The 24,679-nt window shown below is 38.3% G+C and overlaps 1 protein-coding gene across 1 annotated transcript in view; it reads left to right on the top strand.

Annotated features, from left to right (window-relative positions):
- Positions 1-2,239: 2,239 nt before the first annotated feature.
- SMARCA1 (SWI/SNF related, matrix associated, actin dependent regulator of chromatin, subfamily a, member 1) overlaps positions 2,240-24,679 on the top strand; it is a 74,111-nt gene continuing 51,671 nt past the window's right edge. Inside the window, exons 1-10 of the mRNA XM_032428248.1 lie at positions 2,240-2,584; positions 7,500-7,586; positions 10,736-10,902; positions 11,224-11,324; positions 11,631-11,731; positions 14,651-14,830; positions 18,566-18,721; positions 20,084-20,215; positions 21,191-21,331; positions 23,427-23,521. Coding sequence (XP_032284139.1) covers positions 2,411-2,584; positions 7,500-7,586; positions 10,736-10,902; positions 11,224-11,324; positions 11,631-11,731; positions 14,651-14,830; positions 18,566-18,721; positions 20,084-20,215; positions 21,191-21,331; positions 23,427-23,521 — 1,334 coding nt within the window. The 5' untranslated portion in view covers positions 2,240-2,410. The remainder of the gene's footprint in view (positions 2,585-7,499; positions 7,587-10,735; positions 10,903-11,223; positions 11,325-11,630; positions 11,732-14,650; positions 14,831-18,565; positions 18,722-20,083; positions 20,216-21,190; positions 21,332-23,426; positions 23,522-24,679) is intronic.

The following is a 24,679-nucleotide window of genomic DNA, read 5'->3' on the forward strand; positions in this document are numbered from 1 at the left end:
AATATTTACATGAATCCTGAAGCAAGGTCTATGGACCAAGCATTGACCTTTCCAGCCAAACTCATTACTTGGTAGCACTTTCATCCATGTCATCCTGAAAAAGTAAGGATCACATTATACATACATGGAAAATTGCCAACATACAAATATGTTCTGTCCCCCAAATTAATTTCTAAATTATTTTTTGGAACTTGGAATACATTTCCACAGAAAAGGTATTATAAAGGGATGTGATTTTCCCAGATGTCCTCACAAAATGCATTTAAGCCCACAATCTAACCCAAATACCCTACATTGGCAATGAGAAATACAATTTAACAAAGTATATTCACTAGCAGGAACACAGAGTACATAACAAGTATTTACTGACCCCCTTTTCCTTTGAAGCCCCAGGCAAGGAAAGGGGAATTCTATCCTCTTATAGCTATAGTTTGGTGAAAAAGAAATCTTCCATTCTGCTTGTCTAGAAGGATCCTTCTCAAGTCAGGTGGATGCATGCATTGCAGCATCCTTTGCTTTCAGTCCTTCCTGAACAGAATTCTCCACCAAACGACTTTTAATGACTGAGGAGACAGAACAGGTAGTGGGGAAGGGGTAGGACGTCTAACTGGAAGTCTCAAGCTTTTATTTGGAGACAGTTCAAACTCTGTAGCTCATTCCTTAATACATCTGCATGTTTAATAGAAAAAATAGTGTTTCAAGTGATCAGTTAAGTGACTTAATTCCGTCTCACGTTTTGACTAAGGTTGATGCTCCAGAAATATCAACCATTGTTATACTGAGACTCCCTATACCCATTGCATAGTACACAGGTGTACTTCAGGATGGGAAACGAGGGCAAATGATAAGAACATAATGAAAGTAAAATCAGAGCAAAGCTAGTACCACCAGTCTCAGTGGCACACTCCTTCAGTCACCAGTGTCTTGCTCTTTTCCTCTAAACACTTCTCTGTGTTTCTGTGTAAAACCAGTCCCTGGACAGGATCTCACACTCCTTCACACTAAGGTGTAAATGACCAATAGTAGCTAAAATGTCACAAGAATTTTGCATACTAAGGAGTGGCAGCTTTAAAACAAAAAGGAATTTAGGCTACTATCTCCAGGAAAAAGAGATATTTGGGGGGCAATTGTGTGCCTTCCTTCCATTCACAGAAATCATACTTGATTTTAGTTGGTAATTTAGGAAGGTGTGTTGAGGGAAAGTAATCATTTCTTTACTCTTTGAAAAGCATTTGCTTCACTTTGGAAATTGCAGATTTTGTGATTGTTGTTTGGTCTACCTTTTTTGGCATGTTTTGCTGTCTTTCCTCCCTAATGACTGAATTTAAAAACTAAGATGTAAATCTTCCCGTAATTAATCAAAATAAATAGTGAAAATAAAAACAATAATATTTAATAATTGACATTGCATACTGTCCCACCCTTTACAAAATGCTTTTATATCCATGATCATGCATATTATTGGTATTTAATTACTACTTAATAACAGGGGTACAAAAGGAACACGCACCAAAAAACTCACAGTAATTCAATCCAATTACAAATATTGGGTACCTACCATGATTTGCCCCAGGTTCTGTGAGTCCCTTGACCTTGTCTCCCTGCAGGAGTTTTAAAATTCAGTGGTGAAGGCAAAAGGCAAAAGAAGGGCCCCTGCACATTGGCCATCTGAGAAGTATCAGAGTTGCAAATAGAGCAATATACATAAAACCCTAGAGTCATGCTTTGCCTTGTAAGAGAATGTTTGCAGCTGCAATCGGGAGATTCAAGGAGTGCTTCTCCTTCTGCAGAATTTACAAAGGTGGGAATAGCACCAGCAATCCCCCTTTCGAGATCTGGGAAAGGGCAGTCCCCAGATGGGTTCTGGGCTTTGCAAATGGTGAGAAAGACCTTTTGCAGTGCAGTTACAAGCAGAGGAAAAGTTCTTTGTGCAAGAAGGGGAGAGCGCCCTGAGGTACAAAGAGCAGATTTAAGGGAAAGAGGATTCCTTCTGCACACATCTGCGAGGGGAGCTCAGGCTGACTGTTGGGGGCGTGTGGGAAAGGAGATTTTTAGGGAGCCGCGGGCTTGTGGGTTCCCGCCTCTACCCCAGTCCGCGCCCCACACTCAGGCAACAGTTGGTCGTGCGGGGCCGGCCCGGGCTCTGGGTGGGGAGGGGGAGTCTCGCGATCGTTGAGGGGGGGTGGAGGAAGGGGGGAGGGTGACGGGGGGGAGGCCATGACGTAGGGTGGGTGGACGGAAGTGGGGCAGGGTTGAGGGTTATTTAAAGAAGGGGGGGCTGAGCGAAGGGGTTGGAAGCGGAGTGATTCCCCACCCCTGCTCCATCTAGCTCTTTCCAGTGCAGCCACTGCCGCCGCCCAGGAGCCCTCGTCCCCTTCCTCGTCCCCCTTCTCGTTCCCGCTCCAACGCCATGGAGCCGGACTCCGCTGCAGTGGCAGCCGCCGTGGCAGCCGCTAATGCGACCGCCACAATCGTGGTCATAGAGGACGAGCAGCCGGGGCCATCCACCTCTAAGGAGGAGGGAGCGGCCGCCGCGGCCACCGAAGCCACCGTGGCCACGGAGAAGAGCGAGAAGAAGAAGGAGGTAAATAGGAAGGGGGTGTGTGTGTGTGTGTGTGTGTTTGGTGAACAAATCCTGAGCCGGACCCCTCCGAGGGGCCCAAGCCCTGACCTTTCGGCGCCGACAGGTACCGGCGGAGCTCCACGGGGATGGGGGCCGAGGGCGCGCTGGGGGTGGGGGGCGGCGGAACAGTCTAGCATTCGCTCCCCTCCCCCTTTCCTCCTTGCCGCCTGGAGGGCGGGGGTGGGGCTGGGCGCGGGCGCGGCGCGGGGTGGAGGGTGCCCGTTATCCCGGGAGTTGGGGGCTTTGGAGCCCCTGGACAGCCCCCGGCCCCATTCACATTCCCGGAACTGGGGTAACAGGGTGGGGGATGGGGCTGTGCAGGAAAAAGCCTCCGCCTCTCCCTCTCCTCTCGCTCGCTCCCTCTCCCCCCCCCTTCCCGTCGGCCTCTGCCTGGGAAATCTGGGCCCTTCAATCCCACACCCGCGCAAAAGGGGTTCTGCTGGGGCTTATTTTTTTAAATTTGAATTTTAAGGTGCTGGTGGTTGGGAGGCGGAGGACGATAGGAGAGACTTGTTTTTTTGAATGACAATGTCGGCCTTTTAGGTGGCAGCAAAAAAATCATCCCTTGTTCGTTTGGTCCCGCCTGCTGAAGCGGGGGTGTCACCCCGAGAAAATGAGCTCTCCGCGTCCTACCCGCCCCCCCCCCCGCCCGCCATCCAAACCCCAAACTGAGGAATCGTGGACGCTGGCTTAGGAAAATTTCCAACGTGTGCACCCTCACCCTCTCCTGCCCCGCCCCCGACGGTATAGTGTTTCACTCTGGGGCCACCCAAATGGTCCCCCAATGGGGCCCCAAGCCTTCCAGGCTTCCGCCTCCCTCTCCTAGTGGGCGCTGCTGGCTCCTGGACACACGCAGGGCTTTTTTTTTTATTTTTATTTTTCTTTAACCCAGCGTCGATAAGATGAACTGCTGCTAACATACATAAGGGGACCGCTCAGATACCTTATTAAAGCCAAATCTAGAAAATATGTATTATCTCCATAAGGCATCTCTCATATGGACCAAGACATGCAAATGAAACTATGAAACACGTTCAAAATTTGAAATGAAAAATAGGATGGGACATAAGGATTGTTGATGTATAATAAAATTGTAGAATGGATCTTTTATGGGTGGATTTTTTTCCATTTACGAGTAGACATATCACAATTAAAAAAATGGTAGGTAATTAAAATTATGCTTTAGAGATCTCAAGTGGCTTTGTCTGAATCATTACCTGATATGATACGACCAAATGAAAAGCTTTTGAGGGAAATTAACAGCTTTTGCCATGAATTAATTTTAAATGCAGCAGTTGTTTAAGTGACATATTTTACTGTTACAAGGTTGACTAAACAGAAAGACAATTGTAGTGCTAAGTGAAAACCATAGAAAACATGCACATTTTAAGATCTTTGTGGTACTTGGATCAGTAAGACAATATTGTAAAGATGGGTCAAATACCAAGTATCAATATAAAATCAAATATTGGGGAATTCAGACATGAGTCTAGGTGCCTTTTATTCCCTAGACTGGGCAAATGTAAGGGCTAAACTATCTTTTGTATGGCAGTAAAGGTTGCTGAATTTCCAGATTGTGTAAATTTTTTGAATTGTGAAAAGATTGGGAATCAATAAAAAACCTATGGAACACTGAATTGATACATAGCTATTCATGAATTCTGTAACTTCATCAGAAATTGCCTAATAATACCTCATTTGTCTGCTCAGCATAGGGAAATGAGGTGTTGCGTGGCAGGAACTTTTTGAATACCTGAAGTTTATTACTCTAGTCACCGCATCTTTTTTATTTTTCCTGAAAAATCTAAAGAATACCAAACCATCTACTTAAGTTCTTTCATTTGTGTCATTCCTTCAAATAAAGTAATTTGGCACCCCCCCCCCCCCGCCCCGCCAAATCTAAATAGATCACTCCCTTGACTCCTTAAGTGATATACTGAAAGTGCAGATTAACGTGTTCCTCATGTTCATTAGTTATTGTACTCTGGAAGTGATACAAAGGCATTTGAGGTGCTGTTTCCCCTCAATTAAATAACCACTTCCCAGACAGTTCCAGTATTGTGTTGATTTTCTTAATGATTTTTCTCTCTCCTTCAATTGTCAGGCTGTTAGCTATCATTTTTTACTACTTTCATCAGAAAGAATTTATAATAAAGGACATAGATGTTATAAAACCATAAAACCGTTTAAAACAACTGTAAAAATACAAAAAGACAAAAGTACAAGTGATGCAGGCAGAGGGAAGTAATCACACCTGAATAGTAAGGAAAAGGGATATAATTGCGGTGGAACTCATGTTGTAGTCCTGGGCTTCTGCCATCCCTTCCTGCTGTTTACATTGTCCCTTCTTCTAGTGGTCTTTCCCATGTCATTTGCTGCTGCTTTTCTCTGTAGTATGGCAAGCCAGATTATCGAACTTGCTAGAATTGTGTATCAAATAAAAGAAAATCGGCTCTGAAGAAGAGCATTTTGTGATGCATAATTAGTAGATTGACTTGTGACATTCAGCGACAGAAAGGTATTTTTGCTTGTCTTCTGGTTCTTGAACTTACTTGGGTTTAAGTGATAGTTGGATAACCTAACACTGGAAGTTGGAGTTGGTATTTTTGGTAATGAAAACATCAAGAAAAAGGTCATGGTCTTGAAGACAGGGCATCCTGATGACCTTGTGCTGTATTCTCATGGCATCTAAACTACCAGATAATAAAATCTATAAGAAATTGGGGCACGTGGGTGGCTCAGTCGTTAAGCGTCTGCCTTCGGCTCAGGTCATGATCCCAGAGTCCTGGGATCGAGCCCCGCGTCGGGCTCCCTGCTCCCTCTCCCTCTGTCTACCACTCTGCCTACTTGTGCTCTCTCTGTCAAATAAATAAAATCTTAAAAAAAAATCTATAAGAAATTCATTAGAATATCTTAGTCACTTTTTATCTTGTGTGAGAAGTGTATTTTTGAAAATATACAAAGGAGAAGGTTTAGAAGGTAGGTATTTTAAAATTTGTTGTGGAAGATAGTGCCAATTAAGTAATTACCCACAGCTTTTAATAGCACTGCTCAAGATTAGGAATTTTAATCAGCATATAATTAAATTTTATGGTATTCTACCACAAGGTAGGCAAGAGTATTGAGTGAAATTTTTTCTAATTAAAGCTTTAATTTTTCCATAAGTAAAATCTATGTCCCACATTATTAGATATACACTTGTGTATATGAGGGGAAGTAATTTTGACTGTTTTGAAAGTTAGAAAACTACATATAGCTTTTCAGGTAATGATAAAGGTGTGATTTTTTTTTTTAACCCAGTTTTCCTTTACTTGTTGCTTTGAAAATAAAATCAGATTTATAGTATATGTGACAGTTTGAAAGTGTGGGATTGAGAGAATTTTAGCATTTTTCTATCCTTGCCCATCCAGGATTACATTCAAAACATCCCACATAGACTATATATACATATGAGGTGCTTAAGTCAAGATGGCTATTATTTGGGTTAAGAATAACTGAACAGTATCTGATCAGTGCTTCAAAGTAGAACCCTGACATGGGTCAAATTCCATAATCTTCGTTTGGATTTTCTCAAATTAGAAATTTCAGTAAATGTTGGAAGACATACTCATGAACTATCGGAGTCATGTCTTTTTTTTTTTTTTAAAGATTTTATTTATTTGACAGAGACACAGCAAGAGAGGGAACACAAGCAGGGGGAGTGGGAGAGGCAGGCCTCCCGCAGAGCAGGGAGCCCGATGTGGGGCTCAATCCCAGGACCCCGGTCTCATGACCTGAGCCAAAGGCAGATGCTCAACGACTGAGCCACCCCAGAGTCCTGTCTTTCTTATGTTTAAGACCACATTCTGTTGTTGATTTAGGACCTAAGTTTTCAGAAACTGGTTGACAAAAGCCATGATAAAATGGACATAATTTCTTTAGTTTTCACAAACATTTGTGTTTTGACTTGTACAAAGTCTGTGTTAAAAATGAAATACTTTTGGCTCTGGTACTAAGGTGTAGATTTGTGTTTTTATTATTTTATTTCTCCTTACAGGGAAGGAGGTATATTTTATATGCCTATTTATATTTACAAGTACAAGCTTATCTTTACTAAGGATGGCATTCATGAAATCACCCTCCAGATAATTTCAGTATTTTTAAGAAGCTGATTTATGCCAGTTTTCACTAAATTACAACTTTTTAAATATCAACGGTTAATAGTTGATAGCATTGAGAAACTGCTTCTACAAAATGTTTATGTAATATGGTTTAAAATACTTTTCTCTCCAGTTGGAGAAAATTAACATAAATCAAAAGTTTGAAACTGTACTGTTTTATTATTTAAATAGAAATGAACACATTGCATTATATAAAAAAGTTTAAATGTTCTGATTAGAATATGAAAACAATAAAAAGTGTCTTTTCAGGAACAGAAACCACAGTCTTCTTCTGAAAGTCTGGCTTATTTCCATTACATAAAGAAGTGTTTCTGAGAATTAATATTTACTTTCCTTGAATTTTTTGGTTTGTGGTTGATAATATTAGCATATTCTAGATTTTAAATCTTCTATTCAATGGTTATATGCTTTTTTATGCTTTAAATTAAAAAATAGGTGAAAAGGCTTAATGTTTCACCTTTTGGTGTTTATTTTAATTAATGTTATTTCTCTGGTTTTAAGAATTCAGATTTTTTTATTGGACCTCAGGTGCACAGAACTGGATTAATTATAAGCCCTGCTTCATGACATGCTCTCATCATTGGTCTATGTGTGGCCCATGTTCATTTATTTATTTAGTATTTAATTACTTTTTACTTTCTTCAAATGAAAATGTTGACCACTTTTAAGATATTGCTTTGTAATTTGATGGCTTATTTTTTTTTTTGAAATTCTAGAAAAATGTTTCTTCGTTTCAACTCAAACTTGCTGCTAAAGCTTCTAAATCTGAAAAGGAAATGGACCCAGAATATGAAGAGAAAATGGTAAATATATTCTTGGGTAGGATAGTGAATACTGTAGTTGATTTTTTTCGTATTGAAGTATAGTTGATACTTAATCTTAACATTAGTTTCACCGTAGTTGATTTTTACAGAGGGGATGTGAAAGACTGAAAAAATTCATGTGTGTGTATAATGAATACAGGATCATAGATTTTAGAATTGGAAAGTAATTTAATATATAATCAGTCATAATAGATTTTTTAAAAAGTATTTTTTTTATTTGAGAGACACAGAGAGAGCACAAGCCAGGGGGAGGGGCAGAGGCAGAGGGAGAAGGACAAGCAGACTTCCTGCTGACTGGGGAGCCTAATGCGGGGCTCGGGCTCGAGGCTTGATCCCAGGACTCAGAGATCATGATCTGAGCCAAAGTCAGATGCCCAACCCACTGGGCTACCCAGGCAGCCTCATCATAATAGATTTTGTTGAATAAATGAATCTCTTTGTTTTCAGATGAGAAAATAAGGATCAGAGAAACTATATGGAATAGTTGGGAACAGAAGTCATATCTCTTCACTTTTGTTCAGTGCTCTTTATCCCATAATAAGATTTTTTTTTTTAAATCTCTCTCTTTTTTTTTTTAAGATTTTATTTATTTATCTGAGAGAGAGAATGGGAGACAGAGAGCATGAGAGGGGGAGGGTCAGAGGGAGAAGCAGACTCCCCGCCGAGCAGGAAGCCCGATGCGGGACTCAATCCCGGGACTCCAGAATCATGACCTGAGCCGAAGGCAGTTGCTTAACCAACTGAGCCACCCAGGCGCCCCCCATAATAAGATTTTTAAAAAGATCTTATTTATTTGTGAGAGAGTGTAAGAGAGAGTATGAGGGGGTGGAGGAGGGAGAGGGCGAGGGAGAAGCAGACTCCCTGCTGAGCAGGGAGCCCAATCCGCCATCCACCTCGATCCCAGGACCCTGGGCTGATGACCTGAGCCAAAGACAGACGCTTAAGTGACTGAGCCACACAGCTGCCCTTAAGATGTTTTTTTTTAAAGATTTATTTATTTATTTGACGGATGGGGGAGAGGGAGAAGGAGAGAATCCTCAAGCAGATTCCCTGCTGAGTCCAGAGCCCAGTGTGGGGCCCCATCCCAGGACCCTGAGATCATGACCTGAGCCGAAATCAAGAGTTGGACACTTAACTGATTGAGCCACCCAGGTGCCCCAGATTTTCTTTTTTTAAGATTTATCCATTTATTTGAGAGAGAGAACAAGGCGCACAAGCAAGCTGGGGGAGGGGTAAAGGGAGAGGAGGAGAGAGAATCCTCAAGCAGACTCCCCACTGAGTACAGAGCCCAGAGTCCAGACTCGGGGGCTGGATCTCAGGACCCCAAGATCACAACCCAAGCCAAAACCAAGAGTCAGATGTTCAACTGACTGAGCCACCCTGCCACCTCCATCATAAGATGTTTTATGCTAAAAATAAAAATATTGGCTGAAAGAAAGCAGGTCGCAAAGCCAGACTGATACTTTTTTCTTTCTCTCTTCTTGCTTTGAATATATTAATGAATGTTAACACATTGTAAAACATATAATATAATAACACATTTTCTGGAGGACATTTGCCTGGTACCTGGAAATATTACATATTTAAGCAGTATAATCTCAGTGATGCCCACCTACTGCTTTGCCATATATTTAATTTTTCATTTTTTAAAAATTTTTATTCACTAAATTCCATATTTTAGTTTTCATTTTAGTTGGAACTGAACTTTTTTGTTGAGGGGTTGTTTTTGCAGTAATATTATAAAAATGAGTAGAGATGAAGTATATTTTTTGGCTGCTCATAGTGATTTTACCAAAATCCATGCCTAAATGTCTAAGGTCACATCTAACGCAGACAGTTAATGTTTTAACAACTCTAAAAACAACATTCCAGTGAGGATAACATAAAATGGAAAAGTTTTGGCCTCCTTCCAATTTCTGGTCTGAATATATTTGTCTAATTCTTGTGTTTATGTTAATGAACTCTTGTACGTTTCTGGTGTTATTAATTATGCAACCTTCATTAGCAATCAAATATTCTCTACCCTGTGGTCAGAAAGTGATTGGGAATTAAAAAATAATTTTCATTTTTTTCTTTATCTAGAATGAGGTATACATCTTTTGGTCTTCTAAGATTTTTTAGTGAAGTTTTATTTCACTAATGTGGTATAAGTTTTATGCCCTTTTACAATTTATTGAGAAATTATAATACATACCAATTTTTAATAGTTAATATATATTAACTGTTTTACTTACGTGTGTGTATATATTTTTCCTCCAAATCCTGCTCACTTTGGAGACAAACTTTTTATATTATTAGCATAAAGTGCAATTTTCCAGGGGCACCTGGGTGGCTCAGTCAGTTAAGTATTTGACTTTGGCTCAGGACATGATCTCGGGGCCCTGGGATCAAGCCCCACATCGGGCTTTGTGCTTGGCGGGGAGTCTGCTTGTCCTTCTGCCCTTTTCCCCACTCTTGCACTCTCTTTCTCTCTCTCTCTCTCTCAAATAAATAAAATCTTTAAAAAAGTGCCATTTTCCAGATCATTGTAATTGAAGAGAGAAATATTTATTACATTATTGTACCACACACTCACAGTATTTTGAGACAGGATGACACTGTATTCTAAGATGTTAATAATTATTCCTAGATGCAACTTGAAAATTCTTAAGAGTTCAGTCTATGGTATATGTATATTATAGCTAATAATTTATATTTCTGTATTTAGGATATATTGTATATTATGATGCTTTATTTTGTTCACTAGGAAAAGAAAATCGTTATGTTTTGGAAAGAGGATTTGCTTTTTGGCCCTGACTCTTTAAGCAGGGTACTTTTTATTGGGGCATTTACTGCTTTTAAATCACTTGGCTTCTATTCAAACTACCTGAAAATGCCATTTTCAAATTCTGCTTACTAGCTGTGGGAACTTGGGCAAGTTAGTTACCCTCTCCGTGCTTTACTTTTATCATCTGTAAAATGGAGAGAATATTAGTACCCACCTCATAAGTTTACGAAGAGAATTAAATGAGTTAGTATGTTTAAAGTGCTTAGAACATAGTACAAAGTAGAAGGGCAATATAAGTCTTTGTTAAATAACCTTGAATAAGAAAGAAAATCATTACTTTTTCTTTTGTTTTGTACATTAGAAAGCAGACCGAGCAAAGAGATTTGAATTTTTATTAAAGCAGACAGAACTTTTTGCACATTTCATTCAACCTTCAGCACAGAAATCTCCAACATCTCCTCTGAACATGAAATTGGGACGTCCTCGAATAAAGAAAGATGACAAGCAGAGCTTAATTTCTGCTGGAGAGTACGTTGGCATCTCTCTCTACTTTATTCCCTCTCTTCCTCCTGTCCCCACCTCTCCCTCCTCTTATATTCTCATTCCCTCTTTACTTACTCAGTATAATTCTGTATTAAAAAAATAAGGTTATTGTCAGTGTAAGTAAGTTTTGGAGGCAACTATTTTTTCTCACTAGAAATCAATAAAAATGTACGCTGGTTCTACCAACTTCTAAGCAAGACCTTAGATAACCCATTTTTTTTTCATGACAGACATTAGCAATGTGTAGTGACTTAACTGACAGCTTAGCATTTGGGTTGAATATAAAGGTATTTGTTTTCATTTCAGCTACCGCCACAGGCGCACAGAACAAGAAGAAGATGAAGAGCTACTCTCAGAGAGTCGGAAAACATCTAATGTGTGTGTTAGATTTGAGGTGTCACCTTCATGTAAGTATCTTATTATGTTGGTATTTTTTTTCCAATTTGGTTTTAGAAAAATTATACTTGATTATATTTTTTTAAAGGTTTTATTTATTTATTTGAGAGAAAGAGCGCGCATGAGAGAGCACGAGGAGGGGGACAGAGGGAGAAGCAGACTCCTCACTGAGCAGGGAGCCACACCTGGGGCTCGATCCCAGGACCCCAGGATCATGACCTGAGCCGAAGGCAGATGCTTAACCAACTGAGCCACCCAGGCACCCCTGTAGTTGATTGTATTAATGAAAGTATGAGATGTCTTGATTTCTTTTTCAGATGTGAAAGGAGGACCACTGAGAGATTATCAGATTCGAGGGCTGAACTGGTTGATCTCTTTGTATGAAAATGGAGTCAATGGTATCTTGGCAGATGAAATGGTAAGGAGTTGATAGCTAAAAACACAATCTCAGTTATCAATTTTTATGTAAATTTGAAATACCTGAGCTGTATTGTCCCTCTGAGGCCTGGAGGCTAATTGCTTTATTTAGTTATAATGTAAAAGGCATTTGTAAAGTCTAGAATTGTTTCTTTAAGTAATCTCTAGAACATATACTTTCACAGGCTACAAATTCTTAGTGCGATTTCCTCATATGGTTTAAAAAACCTCCTTGTACTTTTGTTTTTGTTTGCACTTTGGCTTCCAGGAAACTCAGAGCCGAAATGAATGCCAAAATGGAGACCCTGTGTAACATAATGGCCAGCCCATTGTGCCTTTATGCCTTTTTCTATTCTATACCTTCTAATCTTCCCTTGGCCCTTCTTTATTTCTATTTTACCATTAATTTATGTTCCATGTTTTCATTGTAGGCCACCTGAAACATATTTTCTTTGTAGGCGACCTGAAATCCTTTTGGTAATGAAGTGGGGGTATATAACCAAACAATAAATGATGAAACCATGAATGAATGCATGTAAGCACCTCAATGTGTGAGCATTCAGAAAGTGACTAGATGGAATAAAAAAAAAAGTAAAGAGCAATGTTGAGTCCTGATATAGCAGAGTACCAGGGGGGACCTGGGAAGTAAGCTAAGGAATGATGGGCATATAAATAAAATGACCAAAGAGAAAAAGTAAGACCATTTAAGATGCTAATTCAGCAGATCAGGGGAGTACATGAAGGCCTACATTGGTATTTTAAGACCAAATGAGTAAGATGGGATTTAAGAGAGGGCGGGGGGGGGGGGGGGGTTTAGATTTTTTTAACCCAGGGATACTCATTTCCTGGGGGCATATTTACATGACTATTTTTGCTAAGTAACATGTAGGGTAGTGGTTGGTGGGGGAGGGGGGGGGGAGTTCTAGATTTTTATGACCCAGTGATACTCATATCTCTGGAGCCATATTTACATGACTATTTTTGCTAAGTAACATGTAGTGTAGTAGTTGATCCCATAGATGCTGAGCAGCTGTTAGGTGTGTGGCAGGAGGTCCTTTAAATCAAGGGTCTGTAGGTCCTTATATTTAGTATTCTGGTTTGGAGACTACAATTAGCTCAAAGGGGGAGGAGCTTGGTTAATTGGATAACAGAAAGACCAGGATTATTTGCCCCAAGCTCCTCTTGGCTGCAACCTGTCTAAAGGATCTAAAGAGCCTTCATACTGAATTTATGCTGATACCAGATAACTTTTTGATTATTAAAAAAGGGAAAGATACTTTAATAAGGAGTATAGAAAATTTGGAAAAAATCAAGAAAAAAATTGAAAGTAAATTATAATTATGCTACCTAGAAATAATCAGTTGACATTTTGGCATATTTCATTTTAGTATTTTAACTCCAGATGTGTTTATTTTACATAGTTGCGATCATATTGTATGTATAATTTGGTATTCTGATTTCTTCATATTCATACATTTTTTTACATAATTCAAATATTTGTAAAAGTAATTGTTAATTACTCTATAACAATTAATCCTGGAGAGTTACCATAGTTCTATTCGTCTCCTCCCTTATTGCGGGTCATTTGGATTGATGTGTAGTATATAGTATATATTTCATATATTTAGTATGTATGGGTTGATATATATGTACATATGGTATGTAATAATACTGTTGTAAGAACCCTTGTAATTTAGTTTTCCTGCACCTTTCAAATTATTTCCATGGGATTCCTAAAAATGGAATTACTTGATTAAGGAATTTTAGATATTTTAAGGTTTTGATGCATCTCATTAAGTGAAATATTAGATGGGATAAACCCTATAAAAATAGTTTAAGCCTAGGTTTATAAACGCAAATATATACCTTGCATAGAGATAAAGCCAGAAACTCTTTTATTTTTTATTTTTATTTTTTTTAAAGATTTTATTTGTTTGACAGCATGGGAGAGCACAAGCAGGGAGAGCAGGAGAAGGAGAGGGAGAAGCAGGCCCCCTGCCCAGCAGGGAGCCTGATGTAGGGCTCAATCCCAGGACCCTGGGATTATGACCTGAGCTGAAGGCAGACGCTTAACCATCTGAGCCACCCAGGCGCCCCCAGAAACTCTTTTAAAAGACCACACAGCATAGAACATTATTCCCTTTCTCATCAGTTAGGTGGTGGGTTCGTGGTGTTCAATATGCTATTTTTTTTGAAGATTTTATTTATTTATTTGACAGATAGAGACATAGCAAGAGAGGGAACACAAGCAGGGGGAGCGGGAATGGGAGAAGCAGGCTTCCCGCCAAGCAGGGAGCCCGATGCGGGGCTCAATCCCAGGACCCTGGGACCATGACCTGAGCCGAAGGCAGACGCCCAATGACAGAGCCAACCAGGTGCCCCTCAATATGCTATTTTTTAAAAAGTTCACCAGACCAGGTGATCTCTAAGGCCCTTTCTGGCTGCAGAGTTCTTTTATGTTCTGTTCTTTTATGGTTCCATAGGTCTTCAAGGGTGTGAGATGCAAGTACAGAGAGCCACAAGTCCCTTGAGATGCATAGTCTGAATATTTCATGCTTGGGCTATAATAATGTTGGGGGCAATGGGAAAGAAGGACCAGTATCTAAGCAGGCTGATAAGGGAAATGAGTGCGAAACACATACACATGAAATCCCTAATTTTGCCTTTAGAAAAAATTATAAAGTAGACTGCTTGCTCCTTTAAGAGGAGCAACAAAGCAGCTTTCTACCTGCAAGTCCCTGGTTTCTTTTTGTGCACACAGTAAGTACAAATTGGAATGGTTATTCACTTAAAAAAACAAAGGTCTTTAAATTTTTCCTTATGTGACATAGTTGACAAATGTCTTTTGCAATGTTATTACTAACAAAATGTTTCATTAAATAAACACTTATGGATTTTTTTCTTTGTAATGGTAATGCAGGGTCTTGGTAAGACTTTACAAACGATTGCTTTGCTTGGTTACCTGAAACATTACCGAAACATTCCTGGACCTCACATGGTTTTAGTTCCAAAGTCTACTTTATACAACTGGATGAATGAATTTAAACGATGGGTCCCATCTCTACGTGTTATTTGTTTCGTCGGAGACAAGGATGCGAGAGTAAGTGAGAAATAGGTTTAAAGAGGCCATCAAGAATAACATCATTTCTGGGGTTAAGTTGCCTACTATTACCATAAAAGACATTGAAGTTGACCGCTACTAGTAAATAACTCTACGTTAAGGCTCTGTTTAAGTGCTTTTTATATATTAATTAATTCTCACAACACTCCTGTGAAGTAGATGTGTTACTTATTAATAACAGACAATCCATTACTATGCTTATCTGCATTTAATTTCAACTAGGTCATTAACCTCAGCGTTTTTGAGTTGCATTTTAAATATCTTTTTATAAAAAAAGTCCTTATTGACAGTGTATCTTATCAGTGACTCTATCAGTTGTGCTATTTGACTCCAAAACTGTGTAATTTTGCAAGACTTAATTTTTTATGTTTAATTTTTTTATTTTTGACTTTGACTTGGTATACATGCACCCATGTGTGTGCTTACACACATGAATGGAACCTTCTCTATTTGTATGGAGAGCATTGTGTTTTGTGTTTATGCATAGACCCAACTTTCAGTTTGGTCTTTGAATAGAAAAATATATATCTGCATACATTCTTAGATATTAGAAATTCTGGGCTCTTGCTTAAATTAGCCATTTGTCAATCTAGTAGGCTACAATTATTTAGGACTGTAGAATTAATCTAAAATAAATAAATTATGCAAAAATATCAAAATGAATAATCAGCTTAGAAAGCATATTATTAAACTTTGCCTTTATTTTGCCTCCAGAGGACATAGTTTAGAGTAAAGATTTATTCTATTTTACATATTTAGATAGGTTATCAAAAGATATTCTCAAAAGAATGGTAGCATAATGAATTATGTAATTTTATTCTTATCATTTTGCTTGAAGAAAAATTACTTAAATTTATTTAAATTTAACTTATAAATAATTTAAATATTGAAATACTGAGCTCATAAATTTAGAATTATGGGCTTGATTCTTCCCTATGCCTAATATTTCCCAGTGGCAAATTAGTCACTTAGAACTCTTTCTAATCACTGATGTTCTTTCTTTTTTAAAAAAGATTTTATTTATTTATTTATTAGAGAGAGAGAGAAAGAGCACGAGTGGGGGGGAGGGGCAGAGGGCGAGGGAGAAAGAGAAACAGACTTCCTGCTGAGCTGAAAGCTGGACACAGGGATTGATCCCAGGACCTGGAGATCACGACCTGAGCCAAAGGCAGACACTCTCAGGTGCCCCTCACTGCTGTTCTTTGATGTAATACCACTCCTTATAAAACTTTGCATTTCAAAAGTACTGATTTTTGGCTGAAATTATTTCTTGAAGGTCATAAGCAAAAGAGAAATATCTATGCTTGTGTTTCCAGGTATCTCAGTAAAACTGTCAGTGGTTTTCAACTATATTATATGGAATCCAAGGATTTAATGAAGTATTTCTTTGAGGTTTTTTTTAATAAAGATTTTTATTTATTCACTTGAGACACAGAGAGAGAGAGAGAGAGCATGAGCAGGGAGAGAGGCAGAGGGAGAGGGAGAAGCAGGCTCCCTGCTGAGCCAGGAGCCAGATGTGGGGCTCGATCCCAGAACCCTGGGATCATGACCTGAGCCGAAGGCAGATGCTTAACCATCTGAGCCACCCAGGCACCCCTAAAAGAAAAAGTGGATGTATTTAATTTGTGACTGTCCTATCTCTACCCCATGGGAGGTTGGGATTTTACTGGCAACTTCAAAAATTTTTTAATCTTGAAAACCAGTCTTCAAAGTCAGTGTTTTTCATATTGCCACTCATTAATATTGGGAATTCATGTTGGTGGAGACAAGAATTTTTTAAAACACTGAGATACAAAAGAATGGAAAATGGCAGTGTTTCACTCATGGTGGGGATATGTACTGCTCCTTTTTTTAAGGATTGCAACCTAAACTATAATTTTACTGTGGTCCATGGGCAAAAGAGTTTGCAAACTGGTAATTATTAATAACATAAATAATGTACTATATTCAACATTTAGAGATTGATGTCAGTATGCATAGTGAAAATCCAGATTATTACTTATAGACAGATTTGAATCTTGGTACCACATGGGATAGATATATTGGGTCTTTATAGTTTCCTGGCCTTTTGTAAATATTTTATGAGGTTAATATGTTATTAAAAAATTTGATGTAGATTATAACGGGTATTTGATTGAGTTGGGAAATTCTTAGTAATACTATTGATCCAGTTTGATACTAATGTAGTCCTGAAGTATATAGAGGTGTGAATCCCAAGTAAGGTTTTTTAGTTTTTCTTTTTTTAAATAGGCTCCACACCCAGCATGGGACTTGATCTCACAACCTTGAGATCAAGAGTTGCATGCTCTACCAACTGAGCCAGTTAGGCACCCCACAAAACTTGGTTTTTGACCCCTTCCTTTTCCACTCCAGAGGCATCAAAGATCTTGGACATGGAAGCAGGAGATCTGGTGTTAGTTCTGGTGTTGCCATTGACTGTGTGATATTGAGTGACTCTTGAAGGGCCTTAATTTTGTCACCTATAAAGTGAGAGCTTTTGGATTATGTGATATTCAATGTTCTGTCACACAAATTTCAAAGTAGGGCTAATTTAAATTAAAAATATGCATATGTTTCATGAAACTGTAGGAGGAACCATTAAACTGAGTGTTTCACAAAATCAAAGAAAGATAAGCTGTTTGCAAGACCAAATGGGGTCTGGTACCCTGGTTCTCTTTATGTTGTTTCCAATTCCCTAATGTCTTAATTAGCTTTTTCAATATGACCACTTCCCAGAGTGCAACTGAGATCTCTACAAAGGCCTTTTTTCTGTTCTCTGCTTTAGTCCAGGGGATCCTTTTGTATATATAAGCACTCAGTAAATATTTGTTGAATGAGTCTATAGTGTGTTTGGTGCATAACTGAGTTTATGAAATAATGAGTTTGCAGTGAACACTTTGTTTATGTACTGTAATTTCAGATTTACAGTACTAATCAGAACCTTCTCAGTATAGATTTGGCTGCTCCCTGTTAACTTCTGTGGTTTTATTTTGACCTGTAACATCTGGAATTCAGTTCATACAAGTTAAAAATGCTCTCAGTCAGCTTGGCTACTAGTTGGCCACTGCCTGTGAAGATTTAACAACAGTTCTAAATAGTCTCACTGTTTTAAATAGTCTCCTGTATTAGATAGAGCAAGTCCCCTTTATAAAATCATATCCATAGCCTCAAAACATCAGGAAGTTCACAAAAGCGTTAATGGGCTTTCATGACTCCTTAACAAAATATGTGACTCATTCCTGCTAGAAAGGGAAGGAACATATTAAGAGATCTCAAAAGGTTGAAATCATTATATTGAGTTCTTTTCATTTGTTAAAACTGTATTGGTAATAGTTAGTAATGCTTGGCTCTTGGTAAGAACATGGTTTTCAGAAGGCAGTTACTTCACCCATGTTTTTTTGGACCATCTGTCCTATGAAGAGAGTCTAGTAATGTAGTCATCTTCTGGTGGTAAGAACTACTCCAGTTCATTGGGTATGCTGTACTCTTTTAAGGGAAGCCTTTGCTTCTCTTTTGTTGATGAATATATTAGCATGTCATCCAGATAATTGCCCACAAATGTGTCTTTGGGCCTTCGTTTTCCTATCTTTAAAATGGATGAGACTAAATGATTCCCAGGTCTCTCTCTTATAATTATTAATATTCTCTTGATGTTTTAATTCTGTGACCATCTTGTCAGTGTATTCTAATATGAGGAACTTTATTTTGCATTAGGCTGCTTTTATTCGTGATGAAATGATGCCAGGAGAATGGGACGTTTGTGTTACTTCTTATGAGATGGTAATTAAAGAAAAATCCGTATTTAAAAAGTTTCATTGGCGATACCTAGTCATTGATGAGGCTCATAGAATAAAGAATGAAAAATCTAAGGTAAGCCAGTTTTCAATATCATTGTTAAAGTTTTCTTTTAACTACCGTGTCTGTTTGTTTACTTCTGTGTATTCAAAATTAAAAAGGGCTGGAAGATTGTGATTTTATTCACAGAATGTGAATGAAAATCAGTTTTAAAAATGGTTTTAAAGTTTAAATTATTGAATATGAGACAAATGAAAATTGAGCACAGTTTTTAATATAAGGAAAATTAGGTGTTCGTTTGCTATACTTGTTGCAGCCTAACTCTGTTATGCTACAGTATTTTAATATTTTGGTAATATTTGGTGTACGAAAGTCATTTGCATTGATTTGCCTTTTATTGAGGAGCCTACCAGCTTATGTGTATTCATAAGGATTAGAAAAAAATCATTTCTTGGAATTATCTGATTTGTGTGAATTAGAGTGTGGTGTTAATTTTGAAAAATATCAATATTTCTTGCCATTCAACTCCATCAACAGTAGGAAAAGCATCAGTTATTATGATGAACCTCTCTTTGGATCACTGGGCTACTTTGGGAGAAACAGGGACAGAACTGGAGGAAAACTACCAGGTGGATCATACTAATTTCAAATTGAAACTAATACCCAATAAAAAAGGATGCATGTTAGAGAATAATTATTTAAGAGTGTTATAAAAATGTGCATTTTTATTGATAAGGTTACTGTTCTTTTATGCTTTTGTGCTTTAATTTTTATAGTTTTATGTTTATTTTTTTAAAGATTTTATTTATTTATTTGAGAGAGAGAGACACAGTGAGAGAGGGAACACAAGCAGAGGGAGTGGGAGAGGGAGAAACAGGCTTCCTGCCGAGCAGGGAGCCCGATGCGGGCCTCGATCCCAGGACCCTGGGATCATGACCTGAGCCGAAGGCAGACGCTTAATGACTGAGCCACCCAGGAGCCCCTATAGCTTTATATTTAGAAAGTTAATATAAGATAAGAAAAATGGGTGCAACTCTGGTGCTTAGAAATTGTCACCAGGCCTAGTTAGAACTTGGCTAGGTATGTAGATGAACATGATTGGCAGGGAGAAGGAGATATTATTGTGTAAAGTGACTAGCCTGGATTCCATGGAGTTTTGACTGTTTCTGTGGACCCAAAATGGAGAAAATAAATTTTTTGAAGTGAGGGAGGGGTCTGAGGTATGACTATGATTTGCATTCTTGCAAGTGTAGAAATGCCTAGGATATTTTGTTCAGTTGTGATTCATTGTGGCAATGTCACCTGAACTAGGATATTTTCCTAGTTCAGAAAAATAATTTTCAAGTTTTATTTTATTCAAAACATGGTTGGATAAAGAACTGAATTTTGAGAATTCTAATAAATAAAGCGAAGTTAACATAATTATTATTTTTCTAGCTTTCTGAGATTGTTCGTGAGTTCAAGTCAACCAACCGCTTGCTCCTAACTGGAACACCTTTGCAGAATAACCTGCATGAACTCTGGGCATTACTCAACTTTTTGTTGCCTGATGTCTTTAATTCTGCAGATGTAAGTTTAAGTCATATGTTTTAAATATGATTTTCTTATGTTCACAGACATCTGTTTTCAAAGCATAGAATGTAGATTGAAATTTATAGTTCTTTTTCATTTGTAATTCTTTATCTGTGTGTTTTGGTTTTCTCAGAAAAAAAAAGCTCTTAAGCACAAATTTTTGAAATGGGGATATTTAGAGAAATAATATATCTTTTCTTTGAGAGTATTCTGCCTGTTAAACTTTGCCTATATTGCATTGCTGTCACGACTTCTGATATGAAATAGGCTGAGTTCATAATAGTAAATGCAAAATTTTCTTTTAATTAAATTAGAAGGGCTTTCTACATACTAGTTTGGCAGGTGGAGTCTTTAAAATGGTCTTTGATTATTGTAGTCATTAACATTTGGTGAGCACTAAAGAGCTGATAATTAATGTGTGATTAGAAAAACAGCATATTTTGTAAATGTGTGATTTACATTGTTTTTATCATTAACACAAGGTTATGCTAGTGCAGCAAACTGAATTGAATGATTTAAGGATTTTGGAGCTTGATTTTTCTCATTCCTGATATTAATTGATAATAAAAAGTACCAAGTTCAGCTATCCATTGGTTTGTATACCTTATCTTGCTTTGGTTTATTTTTATTGTTTGTTTAAAATTTTTGTTATCATTATGTGCCTTCCATTTTATATTCTTATTCCTACTCTAACTCTTAACTGGATATAATGCTACTATGATATAGGGAAGCCTAATAAAAGACTTTTAAAGAAACAGTGCTGGTGGAGTTCAAATTTTAACTCCTCCAGTATTTTAGCTATTTTTGAGAAGTAAATAATATTGACCATCACAGTGAACGTATTTTTGAAAGTGGTTTTAAAATGAACTACTGTTGTGTCATTGTATGAGAATTTATACAATATTGAGTTTATTTAAAAAAAACCAAACCAACCCCCTGTGTGCTTACTGCAAAATTTTCACCCCTCCACAGGACTTTGACTCTTGGTTTGACACTAAAAATTGTCTTGGTGATCAAAAACTTGTGGAAAGACTTCACGCAGTAAGTAATAGACAAGCAAATTTAGTAATTAAATATATATACCAACCCAGAAAACAAATTGCCATAGAATCTGTTTGAACTTGTGGGTTTACCTCCTGGCTCAGTCTCACTGCTTCTCCCTTCCAGTCTTTCTGACAGCCTCTTTGGGAAATGAACTCTACTCTATTTTCAGCCTGTCTAGGGAATAGCTTTTTTGCTTCAGCTCTCCCGCATGGATAATGTGGTCCTCTCCAGTAGAGGCTGTTCATACTCGCATTCCCCATAGGTCCTTAAGATGGCATCAGTATTTTTCTAGTTCCCCAGTGCCACTTGTAAGCCACTAGTTCTCCACCATCATGTACAGAACTCTTCCTTTAAGGTGAAGTTATCTTGCAGGTCCACCTTCCACTCATTCTTTTCTCTGTCATCCACTCATCTCCAGGTGACTCCCTCACATTCATTAAATACCAGTTTTCCATTCTTTGATAACAACTTCTTATATCCTTTTTTAGCTCTTTCATTCATGTTACTCCTTCTGTACTTATTCTGTTACCTTACAGAGACCTCCAGTCCTTGGACCCCTGCTTTTTCTCATCCATCACCTCATTTCTGTTGTTACTTTTCTCTCTCTCTTTTTTTAAAAAAGAACTTATTTTTAAGTAATCTCTACACCCAACATGGGGCTCAAACTCACAACCCCAAGATCAAGAGTTGCAGGCTCCACTGACTGAGCCAGTCAGGTGCCCCTGTTGTTACTTTTTTCTCTACCAAGCAATGAGCCCATTTTCTATCACTTGAACCACCCTTTTGCCAATACTCCCAAACTTTCTTTCTTTTCTTGTCTATCTGCCATTTCTGCCCTGGAAGCCCGATGCTGGACTACTGTAACTGTCTCTGTCTTCTGGGTTTGAATTCTGCTTCTCCCACTTACTAGCAGAGTGCCTTGTTCTGTACTGGAGCTGTTCAACACTGACAAAGAAGGTTATACAATTGTACAGATTGGAGCAACTCCAGTTTCATGTTCTATAACGTAAGCTGGGGTTTGATGATGTCAGCAATCCTTCAACATGGCCTTCTATAGCATTCTTTCCCATTTCCAATAACAGCTGCTTCAGGCCTTCCTCAGTCTCCCCGAGACTTCTATCCCAGATACTCTCTGCCCCCTTCCTTTCTCCGTAAGTAGCATCATTATTTTCTCAAAGAGAAAAGAGAAGTTATTAGGTAGGAACTCCTTTAAAGATATCCAGCTTCCAAGGATATCTGCGTCTGTGTTATCTTCTTTCTGAAGGGAGAGGTGTTTTCTTTGGTCATTGGCTAAGACTTTGGACATGAACCCTGGATCTCATCTCTTCCTGTTTCCTTATGGGACCTCTCCCCTATTGACTGATTTTTCTAGCTCTCACTCTATATTGACTCTTTGTCCTAACATGTAAACATGCTCAAGTATCTCCCTTATTAAAATCCAAACCCACACCCATATGCACCCACCCTCACGCATATACAAAATAGTACTCTCTTATCATTGTGTGTCTCTAGCTGTGATTCTGGTCTCTTCTCTTGATAGCTAAGCTTCTTGAAAAAGTGGTTTATTTTCTCCATCTCCACTAACTAATCTCCTGTTTACTCTTGACTCATTGACCACTGGCTTCTATCCGTTCTACGCAACTGAAACTTATCTTGGAAGGTCTTCAGTCATTTTCCAGTTGCTGAATTCAGGGTATACTTTTTGCTTAGTATTTTGGCTTCTCTGTACTGCTTAGCACTTCTAACCACTCCTGCATGAAACCCTTTCCTACCTGGTTTCTGGGGTACAGAATGGATTGTCTCTTGGATTTTCTCTTACCTTTTTGGCCACTCCTATCAGTCCCCTTTATGGGTTTTCTTTCTCAGTCTGTCCCTGAAAGTTTAGTGTTTTGTAGGGCTTTGTCTTTGACTTTCTTTTTTATGTGCTCTCCCTGGGGATCCACTCCCATGGTTATAGCTACCACCTATCTACTTATAACTTCCAAATTTATCTTTCCATTATTTCTTGCCTAGTTTCTGCATATCCCACTGTCTTCTGAGTCTTTCTGTCTAAATGTCTCACAGGCAGTTTAAACTCTTAAAGAATCTCTCAGACAATTTTAAGAGGCTCAAACCAGAGATCAGATGTTGTCTTTCACTCTTTTCTTTTCCTTACCCCCCATAGATCTCTAATAGTAAAAGCTTCTATTTACTAATGTCTACTGTGATTAAGCTCTACACAAGTACTATCATAAATTTTCACAGCAGCTTTGGAAATAGGTATCATTATTCTCATTTTAAAATGCTTGTCATATACATATACTATAACTTTTTGATGAATGGATGAGGAAACAGGCTCAGAAAAGTTAAGGAACTTGTCCAGGCTCTCACAACAGCTAATCAGGGACTGAGCTGATTTTAGAATCAGCTTGATCTGGGTTTGAATTTGGCTTCTACCACTTACTAGCAGAATGACTTTGGTTGAGTTAATACAATTGAAAGGCACCCGGGTGGCTCAGTCGGTTGGGTGTCTGGTTCTTGGTTTCAGCTCAGGTCATGATCTCAGGGTTGTGAGATTGAGCCCCATGTTGGACTCCACACTGAGCGCAGAGTCTGCTTGAGATTCTCTGCCTCTTCCTCTCCCTCTGCCCCTCCCCCTGCTCGAGCTCTCTCTTTCTCTCTCTAAAATAAATAAATATTTTTATTTATTTTTTTTAAATTTTTTTAAACATTTTTTTTAAAGATTTTATTTATTTATTTGACACAGAGAGAGAGTGAGCGAGAGCAGGAACACAAGCAGTGGGAGTGGGAGAAGGAGAAGCAGGCTTCCCGCTGAGCAGGGAGCCTGATGCGGGGCTTGATCCCAGGACCCTGGGATCATGACCTGAGCTGAAGGCAGACGCTTAACAACTGAGCCACCCAGGTGCCCCTAAAATACATACATACATACATACATACATACATACATAAAAAAATAAAATAAAACCTTTTTTAAAAAAGAAAATTAAAATAATCACATTTCCCTTAAAGATTTATTGTAAGGATTTAGTACTCTGGGTTGTAAAGTTCATGGTGCACTGTCTGGCACATTGCACGTACTCTATAGATGATGGTAGCACATTACTTTCCTGTGATGGAATCTGTCTGGCAGGTATATACTGATTATTTCATCTTTTTTCTCTATTCATCCATATCTTCCTTAACATTGAACTATTTTCTCTTCATTCATATATTTAACTATTTTGAAATGGCCTGCATTTTTATCTCACTTGTAGAGACTCTCTGATTCATACTCTGACTTCAGATTTCCTCTAAGGTTAAAAAATCTTGTTGTTTCACTTAGTGTAATACCTTCTAGGTCCATTCATGTTGTCACAAATGGCAGGATCTCATCCTTTTTTATGCCTGAGTAACATTCCATCGTGTGTGTGTGTGTGT

The sequence above is a fragment of the Phoca vitulina genome, unplaced genomic scaffold (assembly GCF_004348235.1).
Source record: "Phoca vitulina isolate PV1807 unplaced genomic scaffold, GSC_HSeal_1.0 scaffold39, whole genome shotgun sequence".
NCBI lineage: Eukaryota > Metazoa > Chordata > Mammalia > Carnivora > Phocidae > Phoca > Phoca vitulina.